This window comes from Plectropomus leopardus, chromosome 8, assembly GCF_026936395.1.
Source record: "Plectropomus leopardus strain MGB_pleo_1.0 chromosome 8, ASM2693639v1, whole genome shotgun sequence".
Taxonomy (NCBI): Eukaryota; Metazoa; Chordata; class Actinopteri; order Perciformes; family Serranidae; genus Plectropomus; species Plectropomus leopardus.
Window position 1 is genome coordinate 29,657,572 of NC_142183.1, and position 25,285 is coordinate 29,682,856.

The 25,285-nt window shown below is 37.0% G+C and overlaps 2 protein-coding genes across 2 annotated transcripts; both read right to left on the bottom strand.

The window, feature by feature from the left end:
- Positions 1-12,350: 12,350 nt before the first annotated feature.
- Positions 12,351-15,564, bottom strand: eif1ad (eukaryotic translation initiation factor 1A domain containing). Its single transcript, XM_042493404.2, has 5 exons — positions 15,381-15,564; positions 14,860-14,978; positions 14,632-14,740; positions 13,033-13,141; positions 12,351-12,932 (listed from the first exon to the last, which is right to left on the bottom strand). Exons 2-5 carry the CDS (start codon positions 14,944-14,946, stop codon positions 12,704-12,706), a joined length of 534 nt encoding a protein of 177 aa, XP_042349338.2. The 5' UTR covers positions 14,947-14,978; positions 15,381-15,564; the 3' UTR covers positions 12,351-12,703.
- A 1,870-nt stretch (positions 15,565-17,434) lies between these two features.
- On the bottom strand, positions 17,435-24,322 carry ctsf (cathepsin F). The gene is made up of 14 exons (XM_042493758.2): positions 23,928-24,322; positions 23,060-23,170; positions 22,341-22,422; positions 21,493-21,554; positions 21,235-21,307; positions 20,444-20,557; positions 20,140-20,288; positions 19,934-20,030; positions 19,711-19,791; positions 19,395-19,514; positions 19,039-19,103; positions 18,704-18,794; positions 18,566-18,624; positions 17,435-18,096 (listed from the first exon to the last, which is right to left on the bottom strand). Exons 1-14 carry the CDS (start codon positions 24,171-24,173, stop codon positions 18,022-18,024), a joined length of 1,425 nt encoding a protein of 474 aa, XP_042349692.1. The 5' UTR covers positions 24,174-24,322; the 3' UTR covers positions 17,435-18,021.
- Positions 24,323-25,285: the final 963 nt, after the last annotated feature.

Below are 25,285 nucleotides of genomic sequence, written 5' to 3' on the forward strand. Positions count from 1 at the left end.
AGGGAAAAATGGTCAAAAAAGTGATCCTTCGAAACACTGAAAAAAGTCATGGAACAGCATGTTGATGCTGTTTATACTATAGTCTGTTGAAAAGGTGGTCTAAAAATTGAATATTTTTAGTGTTTTAGGACAAAGTTCAGTATGGAGAAAAACGCCATACTATAGCTCAGGGAAAAATGGTCAAAAAAGTGATCCTTCAAATCGCTGAAAAAAGTCATGGAACAGCATGGTGATGCTGTTTATAGTATAGTCTGTTGAAAAGGTGGTCTAAAAATTTAATATTTTTAGTGTTTTAGAACAAAGTTTAGGATGGAGAAAACGCCATACTATAGCTCAGGGAAAAATGGTCAAAAAAGTGATCCTTCAAATCGCTGAAAAAACTCATGGAACAGCATGGTGATGCTGTTTATAGTATAGTTTGTTGAAAAAGTGGTCTAAAAAGTCAATATTTTGAGTGTATTAGGCTAAAGTTTAGTATGGAGAAAACGCCATACTATAGCTCAGGGAAAAATGGTCAAAAAGTGACCCTCCAAATACTGAAAAAGTCATAGAACAGCATGTTGATGCTGTTTATTGTATAGCCTGTTGAAGAAATGGTCTAAAAAGTCAATATTTTGAGTGTATTAGGCCAAAGTTTAGTATGGAGAAAAACGCCATACTATAGCTCAGGGAAAAATGGTCAAAAAAGTGACCCCTCCAAATACTGAAAAAAGTCATAGAACAGCATGTTGATGCTGTTTATAGCGTAGTTTATTGAAAAAGTGGTCAAAACATTCAATATTTTGAGTGTTTTAGGCCAAAGTTTAGTATGGAGAAAAACGCCATACTATAGCTCAGGGAAAAATGGTCAAAAAAGTGATCCTCCAAATACTGAAAAAGTCATAGAACAGGAAGTTGAAGCTGTTTATAGTATAGCCTGTTGAAGAAATGGTCTAAAAAGTCAATATTTTGAGTGTTCCAGGTCAAAGTTTGGTATGGAGAAAAACGCCATACTATAGCTCAGGGAAAAATGGTCAAAAAAGTGACCCCTCCAAATACTGAAAAAAGTCATAGAACAGCATATTGATGCTGTTTATAGTATAGCCTGTTGAAGAAATGGTATAAAAAGTCAATATTTTGAGAGTTTCAGGCCAAAGTTTAGTATGGAGAAAAACGCCATACTATAGCTCAGGGAAAAATGGTCAAAAAAGTGATCCTTCGAAACACTGAAAAAAGTCATGGAACAGCATGTTGATGCTGTTTATACTATAGTCTGTTGAAAAAATGGTCTAAAAAGTCAATATTTTGAGAGTTTTAGGCCAAAGTTTAGTATGGATTAAAAGCCATACTATTGCCCAGGGAAAGATGGTCAAAAAAGTGATCCTTCAAATCGCTGAAAAAAGTCATGGAACAGCATGGTGATGCTGTTTATAGTATAGTCTGTTGAAAAGGTGGTCTAAAAATTCAATATTTTTAGTGTTTTAGAACAAAGTTTAGTATGGAGAAAAACGCCATACTATAGCTCAGGGAAAAATGGTCAAAAAGTGATCCTTCAAATCGCTGAAAAAACTCATGGAACAGCATGGTGATGCTGTTTATAGTATAGTTTGTTGAAAAAGTGGTCTAAAAAGTCAATATTTTGAGTGTATTAGGCCAAAGTTTAGTATGGAGAAAAACGCCATACTATAGCTCAGGGAAAAATGGTCAAAAAGTGATCCTTCAAATCGCTGAAAAACTCATGGAACAGCATGGTGATGCTGTTTATAGTATAGTTTGTTGAAAAAGTGGTCTAAAAAGTCAATATTTTGAGTGTATTAGGCCAAAGTTTAGTATCGAGAAAGACGCCATACTATAGCTCAGGGAAAAATGGTCAAAAAAGTGACCCCTCCAAATACTGAAAAAAGTCATAGAACAGCATGTTGAGGCTGTTTATAGTATAGCCTGTTGAAGAAATGGTCTAAAAAGTCAATATTTTGAGTGTTTTAGGCCAACGTTTAGTATGGAGAAAAAGCCATACTATAGCTCAGGGAAAATGGTCAAAAAGTGATCCTTCGAAACACTGAAAAAAGTCATGGAACAGCATGTTGATGCTGTTTATACTATAGTCTGTTGAAAAAATGGTCTAAAAAGTCAATATTTTGAGAGTTTTAGGCCAAAGTTTAGTATGGATTAAAAGCCATACTATTGCCCAGGGAAAAATGGTCAAAAAAGTGATCCTTCAAATCGCTGAAAAAAGTCATAGAACAGCATGTTGATGCTGTTTATAGCGTAGTTTATTGAAAAAGTGGTCAAAAAAGTCAATATTTTGAGTGTTTTAAGCCAAAGTTTAGTATGGAGAAAAACGCCATACTATAGCTCAGGGAAAAATGGTCAAAAGTGATCCTTCAAATCGCTGAAAAACTCATGGAACAGCATGTTGATGCTGTTTATAGTATAGTCTGTTGAAAAGGTGGTCTAAAAATTGAATATTTTTAGTGTTTTAGGACAAAGTTCAGTATGGAGAAAAACGCCATACTATAGCTCAGGGAAAAATGGTCAAAAAAGTGATCCTTCAAATCGCTGAAAAAACTCATGGAACAGCATGGTGATGCTGTTTATAGTATAGCCTGTTGAAGAAATGGTCTAAAAAGTCAATATTTTGAGTGTTTCAGGTCAAAGTTTGGTATGGAGAAAAAACGCCATACTATAGCTCAGGGAAAAATGGTCAAAAAGTGATCCTTCAAATACTGAAAAAGTCATGGAACAGCATGTTGATGGTGTTTATACTATAGTCTGTTGAAAAATGGTCTAAAAAGTCAATATTTTGAGAGTTTCAGGCCAAAGTTTAGTATGGAGAAAAACGCCATACTATAGCTCAGGGAAAATGGTCAAAAAAAGTGATCCTTCGAAACGCTGAAAAAAGTCATGGAACAGCATGTTGAGGCTGTTTATACTATAGTCTGTTGAAAAGGTGGTCTAAAAATTGAATATTTTTAGTGTTTTAGGACAAAGTTCAGTATGGAGAAAAACGCCATACTATAGCTCAGGGAAAAATGGTCAAAAAAGTGATCCTTCAAATCGCTGAAAAAAGTCATGGAACAGCATGGTGATGCTGTTTATAGTATAGTTTGTTGAAAAGGTGGTCTAAAAATTTAATATTTTTAGTGTTTTAGAACAAAGTTTAGGATGGAGAAAAACGCCATACTATAGCTCAGGGAAAAATGGTCAAAAAAGTGATCCTTCAAATCGCTGAAAAAACTCATGGAACAGCATGGTGATGCTGTTTATAGTATAGTTTGTTGAAAAAGTGGTCTAAAAAGTCAATATTTTGAGTGTATTAGGCTAAAGTTTAGTATGGAGAAAACGCCATACTATAGCTCAGGGAAAAATGGTCAAAAAGTGATCCTCCAAATACTGAAAAAGTCATAGAACAGCATGTTGATGCTGTTTATTGTATAGCCTGTTGAAGAAATGGTCTAAAAAGTCAATATTTTGAGTGTATTAGGCCAAAGTTTAGTATGGAGAAAAACGCCATACTATAGCTCAGGGAAAATGGTCAAAAAGTGATCCTCCAAATACTGAAAAAAGTCATAGAACAGCATGTTGATGCTGTTTATAGCGTAGTTTATTGAAAAAGTGGTCAAAACATTCAATATTTTGAGTGTTTTAGGCCAAAGTTTAGTATGGAGAAAAACGCCATACTATAGCTCAGGGAAAAATGGTCAAAAAAGTGATCTCTCCAAATACTGAAAAAAGTCATAGAACAGCATGTTGAGGCTGTTTATAGTATAGCCTGTTGAAGAAATGGTCTAAAAAGTCAATATTTTGAGTGTTCCAGGTCAAAGTTTGGTATGGAGAAAAACGCCATACTATAGCTCAGGGAAAAATGGTCAAAAAAGTGACCCCTCCAAATACTGAAAAAAGTCATAGAACAGCATATTGATGCTGTTTATAGTATAGCCTGTTGAAGAAATGGTCTAAAAAGTCAATATTTTGAGTGTTTTAGGCCAACGTTTAGTATGGAGAAAAACGCCATACTATAGCTCAGGGAAAAATGGTCAAAAAAGTGATCCTTCGAAACACTGAAAAAAGTCATGGAACAGCATGTTGATGCTGTTTATACTATAGTCTGTTGAAAAAATGGTCTAAAAAGTCAATATTTTGAGAGTTTTAGGCCAAAGTTAAGTAGGGATTAAAAGCCATACTATTGCCCAGGGAAAGATGGTCAAAAAAGTGATCCTTCAAATCGCTGAAAAAAGTCATGGAACAGCATGGTGATGCTGTTTATAGTATAGTCTGTTGAAAAGGTGGTCTAAAAATTCAATATTTTTAGTGTTTTAGAACAAAGTTTAGTATGGAGAAAAACGCCATACTATAGCTCAGGGAAAAATGGTCAAAAAAGTGATCCTTCAAATCGCTGAAAAAACTCATGGAACAGCATGGTGATGCTGTTTATAGTATAGTTTGTTGAAAAAGTGGTCTAAAAAGTCAATATTTTGAGTGTATTAGGCCAAAGTTTAGTATGGAGAAAAACGCCATACTATAGCTCAGGGAAAAATGGTCAAAAAAGTGATCCTTCAAATCGCTGAAAAAACTCATGGAACAGCATGGTGATGCTGTTTATAGTATAGTTTGTTGAAAAAGTGGTCTAAAAAGTCAATATTTTGAGTGTATTAGGCCAAAGTTTAGTATGGAGAAAAACGCCATACTATAGCTCAGGGAAAATGGTCAAAAAGTGACCCTCCAAATACTGAAAAGTCATAGAACAGCATGTTGATGCTGTTTATAGTATAGTCTGTTGAAAAAATGGTCTAAACAGTCAATATTTTCTGAGTTTTAGGCCAAAGTTTAGTATGGAGAAAAACGCCATACTATAGCTCAGGGAAAAATGGTCAAAAAAGTGATCCTTCGAAACACTGAAAAAAGTCATGGAACAGCATGTTGATGCTGTTTATACTATAGTCTGTTGAAAAAATGGTCTAAAAAGTCAATATTTTGAGAGTTTTAGGCCAAAGTTTAGTATGGATTAAAAGCCATACTATTGCCCAGGGAAAAATGGTCAAAAAAGTGATCCTTCAAATCGCTGAAAAAAGTCATAGAACAGCATGTTGATGCTGTTTATAGCGTAGTTTATTGAAAAAGTGGTCAAAAAATTCAATATTTTGAGTGTTTTAGGCCAAAGTTTAGTATGGAGAAAAACGCCATACTATAGCTCAGGGAAAAATGGTCAAAAAAGTGATCCTTCAAATCGCTGAAAAAAGTCATGGAACAGCATGTTGATGCTGTTTATAGTATAGTCTGTTGAAAAGGTGGTCTAAAAATTGAATATTTTTAGTGTTTTAGGACAAAGTTCAGTATGGAGAAAAATGCCATACTATAGCTCAGGGAAAAATGGTCAAAAAAGTGATCCTTCAAAACGCTGAAAAAAGTCATGGAACAGCACGTTGATGCTGTTTATAGAGTAGTCTGTTGAAAAAAATGGTCTAAAAAGTCAATATTTTGGTGTTTCAGGTCAAAGTTTAGTATGGAGAAAAACGCCATACTATGGCTCAGGGAAAAGTGGTCAAAAAAGTGACCCCTCCAAATACTGAAAAAAGTCATGGAACAGCATGTTGATGGTGTTTATACTATAGTCTGTTGAAAAAATGGTCTAAAAAGTCAATATTTTGAGAGTTTTAGGCCAAAGTTTAGTATGGAGAAAAACGCCATACTATAGCTCAGGGAAAAATGGTCAAAAAAGTGATCCTTCAAATCGCTGAAAAACTCATGGAACAGCATGGCGATGCTGTTTATAGTATAGTTTGTTGAAAAAGTGGTCTAAAAAGTCAATATTTTGAGTGTATTAGGCCAAAGTTTAGTATGGAGAAAAAGCCATACTATAGCTCAGGAAAAATGGTCAAAAAGTGATCCTCCAAATACTGAAAAAGTCATTGAACAGCATGTTGATGCTGTTTATAGTATAGCCTGTTAAAGAAATGGTCTAAAAAGTCAATATTTTGAGTGTTTTAGGCCAAAGTTTAGTATGGAGAAAAACGCCATACTATAGCTCAGGGGAAAATGGTCAAAAAAGTGATCCTTCGAAACACTGAAAAGTCATGGAACAGCATGTTGATGCTGTTTATACTATAGTCTGTTGAAAAATGGTCTAAAAAGTCAATATTTTGAGTGTTTTAGGACAAAGTTTAGTATGGAGAAAAAGCCATACTATAGCTCAGGGAAAAATGGTCAAAAAAGTGATCCTTCAAATCGCTGAAAAAAGTCATGGAACAGCATGGTGATGCTGTTTATAGTATAGTCTGTTGAAAAGGTGGTCTAAAAATTCAATATTTTTAGTGTTTTAGAACAAAGTTTAGTATGGAGAAAAACGCCATACTATAGCTCAGGGAAAAATGGTCAAAAAAGTGATCCTTCAAATCGCTGAAAAACTCATGGAACAGCATGGTGATGCTGTTTATAGTATAGTTTGTTGAAAAAGTGGTCTAAAAGTCAATATTTTGAGCGTATTAGGCCAAAGTTTAGTATGGAGATAAACGCCATACTATAGCTCAGGGAAAAATGGTCAAAAAGTGACCCTCCAAATACTGAAAAGTCATAGAACAGCATGTTGATGCTGTTTATAGTATAGCCTGTTGAAGAAATGGTCTAAAAAGTCAATATTTTGAGTGTTTTAGGCCAAAGTTTAGTATGGAGAAAACGCCATACTATAGCTCAGGGAAAATGGTCAAAAAGTGATCCTTCAAATACTGAAAAGTCATGGAACAGCATGTTGATGCTGTTTATACTATAGTCTGTTGAAAAAATGGTCTAAAAAGTCAATATTTTGAGAGTTTTAGGCCAAAGTTTAGTATGGATTAAAAGCCATACTATTGCCCAGGGAAAGATGGTCAAAAAAGTGACCCTTCAAATCACTGAAAAAAGTCATGGAACAGCATGTTGATGCTGTTTATAGTATAGTCTGTTGAAAAAGTGGTCTAAAAATTCAATATTTTGAGTGTTTTAGGCCAAGGTTTAGTATGGAGAAAACGCCATACTATAGCTCAGGGAAAAATGGTCAAAAAGTGATCCTTCAAATTGCTGAAAAAGTCATGGAACAGCATGGTTAGGCTGTTTATAAGATAGCCTGTTGAAGAAATGGTCTAAAAGTCAATATTTTGAGTGTTTTAGGCCAAAGTTTAGTATGGAGAAAACGCCATACTATAGCTCAGGAAAATGGTCAAAAAGTGATCCTTCAAATCACTGAAAAAGTCATGGAACAGCATGTTGATGCTGTTTATAGTATAGTCTGTTGAAAAGGTGGTCTAAAATTGAATATTGTTAGTGTTTTAGGACAAAGTTTAGTATGGAGAAAACGCCATACTATAGCTCAGGGAAAAATGGTCAAAAAAGTGATCCTTCAAATCGCTGAAAAAACTCATGGAACAGCATGGTGATGCTGTTTATAGTATAGTCTGTTGAAAAGGTGGTCTAAAAATTCAATATTTTAGTGTTTTAGAACAAAGTTTAGGATGGAGAAAAACACCATACTATAGCTCAGGGGAAAATGGTCAAAAACGTGATCCTTCAAAACGCTGAAAAAAGTCATGGAACAGCACGTTGATGCTGTTTATAGAGTAGTCTGTTGACAAAATGGTCTAAAAAGTCAATATTTTGGTGTTTCAGGTCAAAGTTTAGTATGGAGAAAAACGCCATACTATAGCTCAGGGAAAATGGTCAAAAAGTGATCCTTCAAACACTGAAAAAGTCATGGAACAGCATGTTGAGGCTGTTTATATTATAGCCTGTTGAAAAAAATGGTCTAAAAAGTCAATATTTTGAGAGTTTTCGGCCAAAGTGTAGTATGGATAAAAAAGCCATACTATTGCCCAGGGAAAAATGGTCAAAAACGTGATCCTTCAAAACGATGAAAAAAGTCATGGAACAGCACGTTGATGCTGTTTATAGAGTAGTCTGTTGAAAAAATGGTCTAAAAAGTCAATATTTTGAGCGTTTTAGGCCAAAGTTTAGTATGGAGAAAAACGCCATACTATAGCTCAGGGAAAAATGGTCAAAAAGTGATCCTTCAAATTTGCTGAAAAGTCATGGAACAGCATGGTGATGCTGTTTATAAGATAGCCTGTTGAAGAAATGGTCTAAAAAGTCAATATTTTGAGTGTTTTAGGCCAAAGTTTAGTATGGAGAAAACGCCATACTATAGCTCAGGGAAAAATGGTCAAAAAGTGACCCTTCAAATACTGAAAAGTCATGGAACGGCATGTTGAGGCTGTTTATAGTATAGCCTGTTGAAAAAATGGTCTAAAAAGTCAATATTTTGAGAGTTTTAGGCCAAAGTGTAGTATGGATTGAAAAGCCATACTATAGCTCAGGGGAAAATGGTCAAAAAAGTGATCCTTCAAAATGCTGAAAAAAGTTATAGTACAGGACGTTGATGCTGTTTATAGCGTAGTCTGTTGAAAAAATGGTCAAAACATTCAATATTTGGAGTGTTTTAGACCAAAGTTTAGTATGGAGAAAAACGCCATACTATAGCTCAGGGAAAAATGGTCAAAAAAGTGATCTCTCCAAATACTGAAAAAAGTCATAGAACAGAATGTTTCGCCTGTTTATAGTATAGCCTGTTGAAGAAATGGTCTAAAAAGTCAATATTTTTAGTGTTTCAGGCTAAAGTTTAGTATGGAGAAAAACGCCATACTATAGCTCAGGGAAAAATGGTCAAAAAAGTGATCCTTCGAAACGCTGAAAAAAGTCATGGAACAGCATGTTGATGCTGTTTATAGCGTAGTATGTTGAAAAAATGGTCTAACAATTCAATATTTTGAGCGTTTCAGAGCAAAGTTCAGTATGGAGAAAAACGCCATAGTATAGCTCAGGGAAAAATGGGCAAAAAAGTGATCCTTCGAAACGCTGAAAAAACTCATGGAACAGCATGTTGATGCTGTTTATAGTATAGTCTGTTGAAAAGGTGGTCTAAAAATTGAATATTTTTAGTGTTTTAGAACAAAGTTTAGTATGGAGAAAAACGCCATACTATAGCTCAGGGAAGCATGGTCAAAAAGTGATCCTTCAAATCGCTGAAAAACTCATGGAACAGCATGGTGATGCTGTTTATAGTATAGTTTGTTGAAAAAGTGGTCTAAAAGTCAATATTTTGAGTGTATTAGGCCAAAGTTTAGTATGGAGAAAACGCCATACTATAGCTCAGGGAAAATGGTCAAAAAGTGATCCTTCAAATACTGAAAAAAGTCATAGAACAGCATGTTGATGCTGTTTATTGTATAGCCTGTTGAAGAAATGGTCTAAAAAGTCAATATTTTTAGTGTTTTAGGACAAAGTTTAGTATGGAGAAAACGCCATACTATAGATCAGGGAAAATGGTCAAAAAAAGTGATCCTTCAAATCGCTGAAAAAACTCATGGAACAGCATGGTGATGCTGTTTATAGTATAGCCTGTTGAAGAAATGGTCTAAAAAGTCAATATTTTGAGTGTTTCAGGTCAAAGTTTGGTATGGAGAAAAACGCCATACTATGGCTCAGGGAAAAGTGGTCAAAAAAGTGATCCTCCAAATACTGAAAAAGTCATGGAACAGCATGTTGATGGTGTTTATACTATAGTCTGTTGAAAAATGGTCTAAAAAGTCAATATTTTGAGTGTTTTAGGCCAAAGTGTAGCATGGATTAAAAGCCATACTATAGCTCAAGGAAAAATGATCAAAAAAGTGATCCTTCGAAACGCTGAAAAAAGTCATAGAACAGCATGTTGGTGCTGTTTATAGAATAGCCTGTTGAAGAAATGGTCTAAAAGTCAATATTTTGAGTGTATTAGGCCAAAGTTTAGTATGGAGAAAAACGCCATACTATAGCTCAGGGAAAAATGGTCAAAAAAGTGATCCTTCAAATCGCTGAAAAAACTCATGGAACAGCATGGCGATGCTGTTTATAGTATAGTTTGTTGAAAAAGTGGTCTAAAAAGTCAATATTTTGAGTGTATTAGGCCAAAGTTTAGTATGGAGAAAAACGCCATACTATAGCTCAGGGAAAAATGGTCAAAAAAGTGATCCTTCGAAACACTGAAAAAAGTCATGGAACAGCATGTTGATGCTGTTTATACTATAGTCTGTTGAAAAGGTGGTCTAAAATTGAATATTTTAGTGTTTTAGGACAAAGTTCAGTATGGAGAAAAACGCCATACTATAGCTCAGGGAAAAATGGTCAAAAAGTGATCCTTCAAATCGCTGAAAAAGTCATGGAACAGCATGGTGATGCTGTTTATAGTATAGTTTGTTGAAAAGGTGGTCTAAAAATTTAATATTTTTAGTGTTTTAGAACAAAGATTAGGATGGAGAAAAACGCCATACTATAGCTCAGGGAAAAATGGTCAAAAAGTGATCCTTCGAATGCTGAAAAAGTCATTTGAACAGCATCATTTACCGATATGTTTATAGTATAATGAGCTGTTGAAAAAAATGGTCTAAAAAGTCAATATTTTTAGTGTTGTTTTTAGGCCAAAGTTTAGTATGGAAGAAAACCTATAGCTCAGGAAAATGGTCAAAAAAGTGATCCTTGAAAATGCTGAAAAAGTCATGTAGAACAACATGACTAATATCTGATCCAGCCTGTTGAAAAATGAATTGTCATATTTTAATAGTTGTAGTGTTTCGTTTGGAAAAAAACATGCACGGCTCAGGGAAAATGTAAGGCCTTTAAAGTGTGACTAGCATGTATGTCTGTCTATATGGTGCGCTCAGTATATGTCTTGGTCCAGTCCAAAGACATATGAAATGGAAGTGACTGTTATATTGCCGTTCTTCGAGGACAACGAGTGTGACTGCTGATCGTTGTCGAAAAAGGTCATTGAACAGCATCATGAGCTTTTTTATAGTATAGCCTGTTGAAAAAACGGTCCAAAGGATCAATATTAAAATGGACATGACTTTTCCGCAAGTGTAATTTTCCAATCAATGGTTAACCGTTGTCTCATGGGCCTGCAATTGGCGTCAGACATGCATGTTGCCTCACCAAGGGTAGGTTCTATTGTGCATGCTTCGATGTCTGCATTGGTTCTCTCCGTGGGTCTTCCTTTCTCCCACAGTCCAAAGACATGCAGCTCAGGTTGATTGTGACTCTAAATTGCCCTAAGTGTGACGTGAGCATGTATGTTTGTCTGTCTATGTGTGTAGAGCCCCTCTTTGATAGTCTGGCTTACTCCTGTCAAGGTGTGCCTTCACTTGATGACAGACAGTTTTGGCAGATGGCTCCAGCACCCAGCGACTTGCGAGGACAAGCGGTTACAGAAAATGACTGACTGACTGACTGTTGTCTGTCATAAATCTCGCCCCTCTGATGTTAGTTAATGGGAATTTCTCATCACCATATTCGCTCAAGGGATTTTATTTTTTATTTTAAGTTTAGTTTTCATGAGTTATATAAACAGGGGATTTTCCACCATGATTCACAGCTATGTGTGCCCATCTATGCACTGGCATTCAATGTAGCTCCTCATGATTGGTCAGACAGGGGTTTTGGCAGGAACTCCCCTACCACAGATATCGCTACTGCACAGACTCTGGCTCCAAATAACTTCACCAGAGGAAGATTGCAGACCCCATATCCCGGATCATTTCACCTCATTGAGTATCGTGAGGATAAGTGGGGGCGTGTTGTTGTCCACCTTTATATATTCAGTCTGTGGTCTCTCATCCTAAAGACCTGCCCCTCCTCTGACTGGTAACAGAGCCTTTTAAACAAAGTTTATCAATACTGAATGTTTCACTTGCCCAAATTGCACCAAATAAACAGCCTGTGCAATATTGCAAATTTTCTCCTGGCATTATGAAAAGCTCCACTGCACAGTCGGGATAATCAGCACCACTTTACATGTGAAGTATGTTGTCTCACTAAGCTCCTGGGAGTTAAATGTGTTAAGTCAAAGCTTTCTGCAGAACTGGCTCCAGTGGCACCACAAATGCACAGTTCAATAGTTTTACCTAAAGTATTATGATACTATTTTCATATCCATGCTTGAGATAGCTCTTTGAATATGAAATAAAAAGAAAGACATTTTTTAGAAATGGAGAATGACGATGTTAAATCCAAATGATGAAAAGCACACCTCTCATCATTACACAACCCAAAATTAGCATCTGGGTAAGGAATGTAAGTAAAAGATGAGGCCTAAAGCAGTCACAAGCAGTCTTTCAGTGTTTGTGACACAGCTGCATTCTTTAGAAAATCATATCAAAACAATGAGCATTACAAAGAAGAGCTCTCTAAAGCTGTGTTAATCCAGCTAGTTAAAGGTGTTTCTATTCCCACTACACCCTGGACTTTCTTTACTAGTCTAAACTAATAAATAGAAGCATGTTTGGTCAGCTACAACAAGGTTTTGAGTAATGCAATTTTGTGGGTTTCTAATAGATTTATTTTGTCCCGTAAAGGAGGATGAATGTATAAAACAGAATATAAACATGCGAGAGACAGCGAGAGTACAGTCAAAACTGATTTAAACATGTAATTCTTCCAATTTTAGTTTAAGTTTGGCATTACCAATTTCTGTCTAGCAATTTAACAAACAAGACTTATTTTGTTTAATTCAATTCAGGTCCACTGAATGAGCCCAGCCATTTAACGTCTACCACAGGCCGTCCAGGGTCAGTGACAGCGGCAGCACAGCTGTCGAGCACACTGCCGAGCACACTGTCATCATTTTCACATCCCTCCTTCTCGCTTGTCCGTGTCCTCGGTGCTGCCACTATGAACCATTTTCTGTCCTTTCCTCTTCATCATCATCTTCCTCCTCACTGTCCTCCTCCTCACTCTCACTGTACTGGTAGTTACAGCGGTTAGTGTTCACAAAGAGATCGCTCTCATCATCTTCAGAGTCACTGAATTCCTCGTCTTTGCTCTCTGTTTCCTCTTCCTTTTTCTGCTGATTGTTTGTCGTTTCCTTCTCTGACGGCTCCTCTGTAAACCCCTCTGGCCTGACAGGAAGTGAAGGGAAAACACACAATAAAACTCAGTTACAGTTGACAAAATGATGCTGATTGTGTGATGTGTGTTTACATGTGTGTGTGCGCTCACCAGAGCTGCTGTTTCTGCAGGTACTGAATGTGATCTTTGTAGAGAATGAAGCTGATCTCTGCCTTCACCTTCTCTCCTTCCTCAATGGGATCCACAATCACATAGTCACCTTCCAGATCAGAAAGCAGACATTCATGAAATGTGAACAAAAATCAAAAGGTCATTATTAATAAAAACAAAAAAGATTTTTCTTCCAGCCAAAACTTATGAACACATCATTACATTAATCACTGATTTTGGTCCCTTCTATTGATATTAGGGATGTCCCGACCTAATTTTTTTGACCCTGATCCTGACTGAAGTCATTTGATATTGACTATATCATACAGAGATACAGAGTCCCAATCCGATACTTGAATTTACCTGGATAACAAAGCTGCACAGTGCATAATTTAAGTAGTTTAAAGTTATTCAAATGAATCCAGTGTATGCTTGAAAGTCTAACAGCTCTGCAATGCAATACAAAACATGTCAGCATCTAACTTTTTTTTTTACTTTATTTTTACAATATAATTAAGTAAACTAACTAAAAATATTTGTAAATGTCTCTTATCACAATTCCACTTAGTGCAGCATTTTTTTCAGTAGCACACTATAAATGAGTAAATTAATCAATATTCCACCTCAAAGTAGTGTTTTAGCTGAACTTTAACATTACCAGTCACAAAAAATAAAGATCTGTCACAATTCCTCTTTTTACAGCATTATAATAAAACTTGTTCACTGAACAACAAAAATTTCAATTCCACTTACAGTGATGTAGGAGCTTCGGCTGAACATGGAAAAAATCTGTTTCTACATATTGGAGAAGCAGCAATACAATAGAACCTGAACATCTGCTGCAAAACACCTTGATGGCAGATGTAAACAAATGATAGGGTGGGACGCATGCTAACAATAACCGATCTTGATCACTTAAAAAATGCTTTGATGTGGCCCGATACCCATCCTTCCAGTTCGATTAGCACATCCCTATATATCATATCAATGTCTTTTCTCTTGAAAAAAAACAGGAAATGCCAAATTATCAAATCATTATTTTTTTAAAATCTGCAGACCACTCAGAAAAAAACATCAGAAGCCCCACATGTCTAGACCAGTACCTCAAGGATTTCGTGGGATATTCTTTTAAAATTGTTGCACACTGATTTCATGCTAGCTTTCCTATAAATTGCAGTGCATGCTGCAGTGTCTATAGGTGTTTTTTTTTTTTTTGCAAATTGATGGGACAACTTAAAATTGAACGTTGTCACTGATTCTGAGAAATAACGTCATATGTGCAAACTCTTACTCTTACTCATTGTAATGGCCTACCAGCAAATAGAAACATAAAATGCAATGCTTCCGTGTATTGTAATATTAATTCATTGTATATTGAATGTGAGATTGCCAAAAAGAGTATTTATGAATCTTAGTACGCAGAATATAGCAGTGTATTCAAATGGCTTCATTAGATCGGCACTTGTCGCACAAAGAAGAGATGGAGGGAAACCATTTACTTATCTTAGATTTGGAAATATGCAACCTATGTACTATTTTACTATGAAAAAATAATCTCTGTTTTTATATACAATCTAATCATCACTCTCCATCACTTACCTCTCTTGATCCAGATGTTCTTGCGGAATTTGGTGGGCATGCTCACCAGGAAAGTCTCACCCTGGGCTGTGACAGTTTCATGGAGGTTGTTACCACGGCTACCAGTAACCTGCAATTATACAGGTAGAGATTGAGATCCTGTGAGGAAAATGTCTTGCTGCTTGCTGTAATGTGTTTGACTGTTTACTGACAATGCATTAAACACAATGCAGTCAACACACAGCTCACCTTCACAATCTGCTGGTTTTCTGTGGGTGTGACGAAGTCTCCAAGAACCTCCTTTACAACATGTTTGCGTTTCGTGGCCTGTGACATTGTAAACGGTGAGCTTCAGATTCACTCGCCAGCTGAGGGAAGAAGAGTGGTCAAAGTGCAGGTTAACAGTGATGCACTCACCTGTGTTCACATTAGGATACATTAGGGGAACACTAAACGTGGACAGAAGATTTGATAAAGAACGTGATAAAACTCAAGTCTGACTTGTTAACGTGAAAACTAGCTAAGCGCACACAAATAAATAATCAGTTAGCTTAGCAACTTTTACAAAACTTTGTCTACCGCAGTTTCAATGTTTGGATGAATGACAACACTTGACATTTCCATAAACGTATTATGCTAGCTTGTTAGCTCGAAACGTTAGCGAGTATCTACTTTAAATATATAAACCACTGCTTTAGCCATCTGAGCTAATATTAGCTATCTCTAAACCTTATCTCCTTCTAAACTGCGTTAGCAGGTTATATAACAACCTTGAAAGAGAGAAAACAGCGACGTCAATAGTTCCTCTTCGACACAAAGACTGTTTTTGGGCAGCTTGAAAGGAGCTAAAATAGCTTTAGAAAATAGACACGTTGATATTTTATAAGAAAAGCCAGACCACATGCGTTCCTGTTTTCTGACAACACTAAATGGTACACTTCCGGTGTCAAGGAGTCTACCCTTTTCAAAATAAAGGTCACTATCTAATTTTCGTTTTCCTTTAGGCTAAATGGCTATGCCATCAGGACTGGGAATTACAGTTTACATTCCTGGTTAAAACGTAGGCATTAGAATTTAAGTTTGACACTTAGCATCAATTGCTATTAACTGTCTGACTATATAGTAAATTTCAGAAGTTCAAAAGTTCAGAATTTTGTTTCTTAAAATCTACTAACCTACACAGGTCTACGTCTTCCGTTGCAATGCCATTGCATTGTGGGAAATAGAGTTTAGTTTTACTCCGAACTTGAGCAATATTCAAAATCACTAACATTCAATGTTGTCAACGTGTACTTGCAGGCAACTCAAGATAAACCTTTTTTTTAAAATAACGTTACCTTTCACCAGTTTTTGCACAAGGCTGATGAATAATTGTCTATTGTATTATTTATTGTCTCCACTTAAATTTTTCATGGGTCACTTTAACTTTAGTAATGTGACTTTCATTGGGATTTCTGAATAAAGTCAATATATATATATTATAACCTTAATCCTAGACTATATTTATATAGACAGTAGGCTATAACATTGGTGCCACCCTTACACAGTTGTGTATTTGTATTTTGTAAAACTAGACAAGGTAACCCCAGCCCTAACCATAAGCCATCTATTGGTATCATTAGTGCCAACCACGTCGGCATAGTTTGTCAGGAAGGGGGCTTAACAATGGTCCATACTTAGGCATAATTTTAGCAAGGGGAACAACTGCATAGCCCTTTTCAAATAGCTCATTTAAACTCTCACCTCAAGACATCTGAAGCAGAATGAAAATAAGTTCTATAGGTACCCATGAGTTTCCCCTAAATTTGAGAAGCTTGTTCCCAGTAAATGTTTTATTCCTTTGAGACAATGCACTAATTTCAGTCAAAGCTGTATGATCATCTTTTCAGGGCAAGGAGAACCTATTTGAAGAGCAATGAATCCCTTAAAGCATGTTACTTTGAACAGATTCATAACACACTAGAACATTATTGTTGTGAAACTCAAAATGTTAACTGTACCTGTATTAATCCATGCACGTATATAATTTTTCATAATTAAGTTAACTGTAAAATATGAAACTAAAGTATGTCAGTGTGGGATTCCCTTACTCTTTGTAGCCTCTTTCCCACTGTACAAAAACACACTAACACCAGCTAACATGACTGTAGTAGTCACAGGTGATTCTTGCTTCCGGCTTTGACTGACATTTGTGGAAACACAACGTCTGGGTGAACGTGCTAATTTCAGCTCCTTAACTAGAGATATGCAGTGACACGCTGCCACTGAATTACCGTCTGTTTCCTTCTAAGCAGCACTTAAACATTGATCTTCATTAGACTGCGCCAAGTTTGAAAGAGAGACAGAATAACTAAGAGATACATAAAGAGAAGTAAGCACTGTAAAGTTTTCAGACCTCTGTCCATACTGCTGTCTACTGTTTATTCTCTGGTCTTTCCATGGCGTCAAATGGATGCACCAAAACACATCCTTGTCTGATGCGCTACAGCGTACACAGCTCGGCTCTACTGGCAATGGGAAAGCGGGTTTATCCGTGTTATAAAAACATGAATGTACACGCATATTTTGGTGGAAAAGAGGAATATTCTGACAATACTTTCCAACTAGCCTGTATACCTCAACAGCATAAGAAAATTCATGAAATATAGTTATGGCTTTTAGCCTTGGCCTGCCACACAAGATTTTCAAATGACCTGCCTGGGCACCCGTGCTAAACATTTCTGAGGAAACCAGAAATTTTTATGTTGCATTTGTTTGTATTTTGAATTGATGTTTTATTCTGTTGTTTCGTTGCATATAATAAAATGATATTGTCAATAAAGAATAGGATTCCACACTTTATTATTCAATCCACATTCATTTCTCACTGTCTTACAGCAATTCTTAAAATTACATAGCAGTAATGTAGTAATGTGCAGATCAATATAAGGTAAAACCCTATATAGCATTAGCTTGACACTTGTAACAAAACATCCAGGAGAACTCACACGAGACAGAACTACGACTAGTGCACACTCTTTATCAATTGAGGGCTCAGTTACTGTGAGGAAAGACAAGTTAAAATCAAAACTCCCTAAAACACAGCAATCATTGTGACCTGACGGACTAACGGAATGAGATGCGTACATACTTTAAAACTACTATAAAATTCCTCAGTGAGGCTATCTTTATTAGAGCTGGTATGTTTTCGGTAAACTGACATGAGGTGTGAGGTATCAGGGGGGAACACTGGTCTGGTTTAATGGAAAAGTAACATCAGCAGGACTTTTTATGTGTCTGGTTGGAATCATGCGTTCTGATTTAAATGTGTGTGTGACTTGTGCAAAGGGGGGAGCAGCTGGAAACTGTGGTACATGAAGTATGATAGCATGTGTGTGTGTGTGTGTGTGTATTTGTGAGTATGTTAGTGCTTTAGTTGACGACAGCAGATGAGCACATCTTGTTGATCCCACAGGCATTGGAGCCTCTGTATAGGTAGTAGTAACCCTGTATGACAGATTGAGGGAACAGAAATCACACATACAATGTCATTAGGGCAGCAACAAAGTACAGAGGACACATTATTTTATCTATTTATTTATTCTTTTTTAAACTGTGTCATCAAATCATCTAATTTAATGCAATATAATACAAAACAGTAGTTGTTTTTTTTCACAATATGGTGCAACACCACAGTATAACTCCAGACTGTGGCCCTGTTGATGTTTTGCATTGTCACTTGCAATTAAGCACAGTCACATTTCCACTGAGACGTGACACCAGTGACTGGTTTTTACTTCGTCTGTTCATCTCATGAAATTCTGGTGAGATCTTTAATTCTAAAATTAGAGCAAGGGTTCTGGTTTCTTAATTTCCAATAATAATATAAATAGATTTAAATTAGATGCTAATATAAATCTTATTTTTTTCTCTTTCTCTAATGCCTGAGCAAAGTCTGTAGATGGGGTTGTCTTACCTGCTCTCCATAATCCTCCCCCCAGCTGTTTTTGATGGCCCAGAATGGGACACCTTTACCTGAAAGCACAGGAACATTGATACATGAGTAGGAAGCCGGTCAGTGAAGCCAGGATAAAAACTGGATAAAAACACTTACGTTCTCCGTATCCCACCATCAGCACAGCGTGGTCAATCATCCAGGGGTTGCAGAAGATCTTCAGAGGGTGAGACACACCCTTCCTGTAGAACTACAGACATTTAAAAGACAAAATTATTTAAATATAGTTAAATACTGATGATCACATTCTAGGGAAAACATCATATATTTTGACATGATTTTATCTCTTGCTGTGGTTGACAGTAATTAAGTACATTTACCTCAATATTGTACTTCTTGCTACTTTGACTCACGTTATGCAGTTACGTACTTATACATGAAGGTGATGGCAGTGTGCTAAATGTGTCAACACTGTGGTGGACACTGGTGCTCACCTGCATGGCAAATGCATTCAGTGCAACGGAGATCGGTCCATTCTCAGCCAGCCAGGCTGCAATTTCTGAGGAGAAAAAAACACACTTAAAGGCTCTTTGTTCAAATGGCCAGACGGCTGAAATTTGTAGTACGATGAATATATCTGCAATTTTAACACCCATTTACACCCTCTATGTATTTGTCTTTGAAGTAGGAAACAGTTATGTCATTACCATTACTTTGTTTAATCTAATTAGTGCCCCTTTCAGATCAAATAAAGGCTTGTTAGTGTGTATTTTAGTGATATTTTATGTTGACATGTTTATCAGTGCTTTGTCTTCCCTTCATCGCCTCTCTTTTCGCACAGCCCACTCACCCTTCTCGTCTTTGGACAGCTCCACAGAGCTGTTGATGTAGGCGGCCACCTTCATGCTGGTGAAGTCGCACCTCTGCTTTTGCCCGGTGTATGAGTAGTCAGTCTCTGTCTCCAGACCACCTAAACAACACAAGAATGATGAAGATTTAAAGGTTAAAGCTGGCACTCAGCATAAATCACATGTACCCTTTGCAGGCCGCTACTAGCCAATACACAGCTGTAATTTCCTTGAAAAATATATATAATAATGGGGACAGGATTTGGATTTTAAAAATGGTTGCAAACATCACACTTCCTCCACCCTTGTCTTTCTTACCAAGCTTCTCAATAGCTTCATAAGCATTTGATGGCAGCCCTCCTCTGCACGCCTGATCCAGCCCATCACAGTCAACCAGCTCTGTGAGGGACAAATCAATGAACCAATCAAATCATGTTTTTTATCTGCAAAGACAAACAGCGATCTTTTTATTCTGCAAGAGAAAGTTAATGAATTATTGTATCATCTTGTGTTGTGTGTGTGTGTGTGTGTGTGTTCAAACCTTGTTCAGAGAGGGACAGCAGTGTCCCATTTTTCAGGAACCACTGGCCTTCAATGTTGCCCGTCACAGAAAATGCCCAGCAGGAGCCACACATCCCCTGCAATAACAAACACACACCAATCAGCATAAAGTAGACAGTGTGATTTATTGTTTAGTAACACGTTATTTCGAGTGGCTGCCCCATAATTAAATCTGTTTGTTAGTACCTGGTCCTTAACGGAACTGACGGCTCCATGATCCCTCCAATCCCAGCTGGCAGGGGCAGGGCCTCTGGCAGGGGGGGCCGGTTTCATTGGTCGATGAAGAGTCCATTGGCTAAGCAGAGGATTCAGGTACATAGAGCGAAACTCTTCCTCTGGAAAAAAACAGAAGGGCGAACTTTTGTGTTACTTACCAGGATTTTAGCAAACAAACAAAAAGCTGATGCAACGCATGAAAAGCAGAAGGTGCATTTCCTCATTGGAAACTGTGTGGAAATAGAAGGAAATGCACACACATGCAGACACGTACCAGTTAGGTCGCTGAACTTGGTGACTCCATACTCAGCTGATCCTTGATCCAAAGACTGGAGCTTCTCAGCAGTCTTCAGGTTCTCGTGAAAGATGCGCAGACGATGATCTGCCTCTGCAGGGTCAAAGATAAAAAAAGAAAAATTTGATTTGGCACCTGACAGTGAACATTGTTCTTTAAACTTTGAATCTCTTGCTTATATATGCCCCTGCAAAGTCATTTGACCCCTGTGTGAATGCTGATGGTACACATTCCCCTTGCATTGAAAAGCCAGATGTTCGTGGGTGTTTGGTATTTTTTTGTGCGGTGGGAAAGAGGCTTTAGTCTGTTTACGGTTCTAATTTCCATATAGGTGGTTGTGTTTTATCGATTGTATGGTGCTCCTTTGTGATGGATCAGATACCCTTTGTTTAATGTTTTTAGGATTATTTTATGTGGTATGGATCGTATCAAATAATTTTTACTTTATTGAAAGTATTGTGTGCTTTAGGAATCAGTGTTTTTTTTTTTTTTTCACTATTTTTGTCTTTCTTTTCTTCGTTTACATGAGCTCACTAAGACGTATTTCAATCAGTCATGTTGGTATGGCAAAAAGTATTGCATCATGAATGTAGAATGTCCTCATTCCAAAAGCTCTGAATATGTTATGGTTTTCTTTTATTGCTGTCATGAGTAAGCTGTAAGTATATTTGAGGTTGACGATCTGTCGACAAGGTGGTGGCACATTTTGCGCTTTGCTATGTTTGATATGTTATATATGTACAACACATACTTTGGTGTCAGTCACTTACCCTCTTGGCTGCTGTAAACTTTATTGTATTTGACCATGAACTCTTTGAACTGGCCCAACAGCTCCACAGACTCCTGCCAGATAAAAAAACAGATAAACACACAAAATCAACAACATGGCCTTATCCTCAATCTCAAGTTCAAGCTGATGAAAGCAGTTTTCACAACCAATGGAGTACATAAGAGGCAGACAACAAATGGAACGTAACATAAATGCTGTTGTGAAGCTGTTATTGATCTGAGCGTTTCATCATTTTTACCTCCAGAGGCTGGCTGGTGGACGCATCTACAACCTGGTTGGTCTCTTCTTGTTGCGGTTCAACTGATAAGAGAGACATCCAAGAAACAAGTCAATGTACAGAACATTTATAATCATGTTTCATGTGTCCAAAGCTACAGTGACTCTATGGATTTGAAGCACTACGTCAAGTAATGGGAATATGTGGGAAGCTGTTAAACAATTTTGGACATGTATTATTATTGATTTTGCTTGTAAGTTTAAATCAACATGTGCTGGTACACTAATCACTATTTAACTTTTTACCTCTTTGGTATGAAGCATCACTTATCAACCAGTTAAGTAAACATAAGCGTTACATAATAACAGCAAATTTAGCAAACTGTTTTTGGCAACATACAAAGTTTATAGAACATGATATGGTCAAAATGAAGGGAACGTTCTGTGACTATGTCCATGCACAAACTGCTTGGCAAGATCAGTGCCACTCAATGAAAGTGGATTTTTTGATTACTTGGACCACAATTATAACTCATAATGGTGTTGTAACATGCCACTTCAAAGATTATTTTCTATATATACATGGTTTTGACCATTTCCATAGAGCAGCTGTCATGTTGGAAAATACTGCTTTCATTACAGAGAAAGCCAAGCATCATGGGATAACACTGATACCGCACAGGCCAACAGTTATTATGGGTAACCTAAGACTCTTGGGTTAAGAAAAAATGCAAGACACCAGTGCAGAGGAACCATTGTCACTAACTGCTGTGTTTTTCAGCTACACTTTGACTGCTGGACAGCTGTGACTAAAAAAAAGAAGAAGAATATCAGAAGTTTAATGATCAACGTTTTCGGCTGCTGACTGACCTTTAGGCTGGCACTTTTGTTTGAGCAGAGTTGAAGTGCCCTGCCAGGGGACGTCCCACACTTCGAACACACACACCTCCGTCTGACATGAACAGAAACGTACACAGGACAGAGATATTGTATATTCTGAACTGAAAATAAATTGGATTACATTTGTTATATACAGTATCCAAACTGGGAGTTGTTATTCATGTCTCTTCTAAGTCTTTATGTTATCATGAGTGAAACAGCTCAATGTAGACCATGTTTTTCCCCATAGACAAATGGAATGGGTCTCCACTATGAAGTCTTAGAGTAGAGGAGCAAAGAAACAAAAAAGAAAGAAGGTCATGTGTTAGCGCTGTGTGTGCAAGCATACACATTTGACATGAGGCGTTAGCGTGTTGGAGTTACTTCAAGTCAAACTCAAGTCACAAGATCTGATGACTGGTGACATCTCTGCTGAACAAACAGAACTACACTCGCCGCAATAATAAATCAACGCAAGTATGTGCACTTTCCAGTTTTTGGGATGTATATGTGTGGAATGTTTGTGTTCAGTTTCAGGAGCTGCACAGCAAATTAGGTTATACAATGTGCAATGAAAATAAAGTAATTCTATTATTCTCTATTACATATGTCTTACAGAAGCCTGCTGTTTTAAAACCACAACTGTGACCTACTTTCTTTTGTACATTCACTCTCTCTCCCTTCCACACACTCAAACACACACATCCTACCTTGAGTTTCTGTAACTCGGGATAGAAGTCACATGTCCTGAGCATGGCGGATTTTTTACATTGGGTGTTACTCAGTTCCACTGTTATGGTGTAGCGGATACCCTTAACCAGCTGGAAAACAGAAAAATACACACATGCATTGGTCACTTTCAATGTTCATATAAGAAATGATGCCCTTAGTAAAGCATTTATTTAGACATGACTCAAATGGTGTTAAAGTCTAATATACTAGTGGCAATACATGTGTATTTGAATGGCATTTAGCCAGATTAAGCTTTCTGTCAGTGTATACTGACAATGATCTAGTATCTGGATGCTTCTCTTGCTGCACTGAGAGTCTGGTGGCATCGGGCCATACTGCACAGATGGATGTGCTGACTCTGGTGAGGCAGTTTGTCTGTAGTGTCAAGCCAGGTTAAACTGCACGAAGTGACTTCCGGACAGAATTAAAAGGTGAACCTATGAAGAGGCATATGGTGTCACAAACCTTTCTTTTTGGACTTTTTGTAAAGTTAAAATACAACACAAATTTGACAGCAAGTCTGTGAATTATGAAAATAAAAATGTTCTCTTTAAATTTAGGAACACTTAAACCACTGAAACCAGTTATGCCATTATTTTGAAGGTAAGTCACCTTCTTTCCGGCCTTTGTTCAGCTAATTGTTGCTAACATTGCGCAGATTTAAATAGCCCCCGCCTGTTGTTTACACCAAAAAAAATGAGCACATTATGTCACAAATCATAATACAACCAACATTTCTCGTTTACGCAACTCTCGTATAACAAAATATAATTCTAAAATTCTGCGACTTTAAAATATTTTTTTTAAAAAACAGATAAAACCAGGTCTTTGTTTATGTTACGTTACCTGTTTGCTGGCGGAGATGAGCCGGCTGATTTTGCGGAGGTGCATGGCATTGGATCCCCGGTTGTAGCGCTCCTCGGCGAACTCCAGAGCCTTCTTCAGCCCGGGGTCGGACTCATGCAGACGGATTGGAGAGCCCGGAGGCCCGAAGAGAGGCCGGTCGATGTCCTCACCAAGCCCGAATACCGAACCCAGCACGGCGGCCAAGGCCAGCCACGGGATTACCGGACAGCGGGATCCGACCACCATGTTTTCTCTGGTGTGTCGTCAAAGAGAAGAGGGACTAGTTTCCCGTCCTTGCTCAGTTAAAGAGGTATGTTTGTTTTCCTAAAAGAAAAATCGATATCAGGCTATCGGTTGTGATTATACAAGAGGCAGCGGTCCGGTGTTGTTGCCAAACAGAGCTGGGATGAGGTTGTGGGAGGAGACAGCGGTGTTAATCGAAGGGGTGTGTTCAAGAACATACACTCGTGATTTGGCAACGTTGTCTAATATATATATATAAATATGTTATAAACGTATAACATATCACATCATTCCGTATGATTAGGATGAAAAGACAAATCAACTGGTTATTGGTGAATGCAAACTAATACGAAAACGTTAACCGATAACCCTTTGAAACGTGATTTGACTAATGACCAACAAGAAATTTGTGAGATAAACTATTAGAAGACAACAAGAAAAATACCAGAAGGAAGAGTTTCAAAAAAAGATGGGAGGGTTATTAAAAAAGCACGAAAAATAGAGAAAACTGTCCAGAAAACTATATTTATAAATATGATAACTTTATAGGCTATTTAAACGTATGTTACGAAAAAATAATAAATTATTGTTTTGTTTTGTTTTTTTAAAGCATTTTTATCACTGTTTGTCATTATGTTTGTTTATTTTTACTTTTTCTGCTTGTTTCAGATAATTTTCTTGTAATTTCTTTCTTTAAAAAAAAAAGATCCACTCAGTTCACAGGGACACTGCAAAGTGTAATAATGTAATGTTGGTGGAGATGTAATTGTCATTTATCCCCTCATTACAAAATATCAAATGATTTTTTTAATCAAGAATCTCACTGAACAATTATCAAATACTACATAGAGCTTTGTCTCCTAAAATTATGTCCAATATCAAATATAACCACTAGAGAGCGAAAAAACATCATAACTTCTCTGCTCTTTTGTAAAGGGACGTTTATTTTGAAAGTAAATGACCCGACGAAGCCACAGAGCTGAGCTAGACTAGTCCTGCTTTGAGTTTTAGTCTTTCGCTATTACAGATTACATAAAACATGCAGATAACGTGCTGGTTGAGATGTGTATTAATTTGCATTGCTATGCAAAATTTAACAAAAATGTTGTGACAGG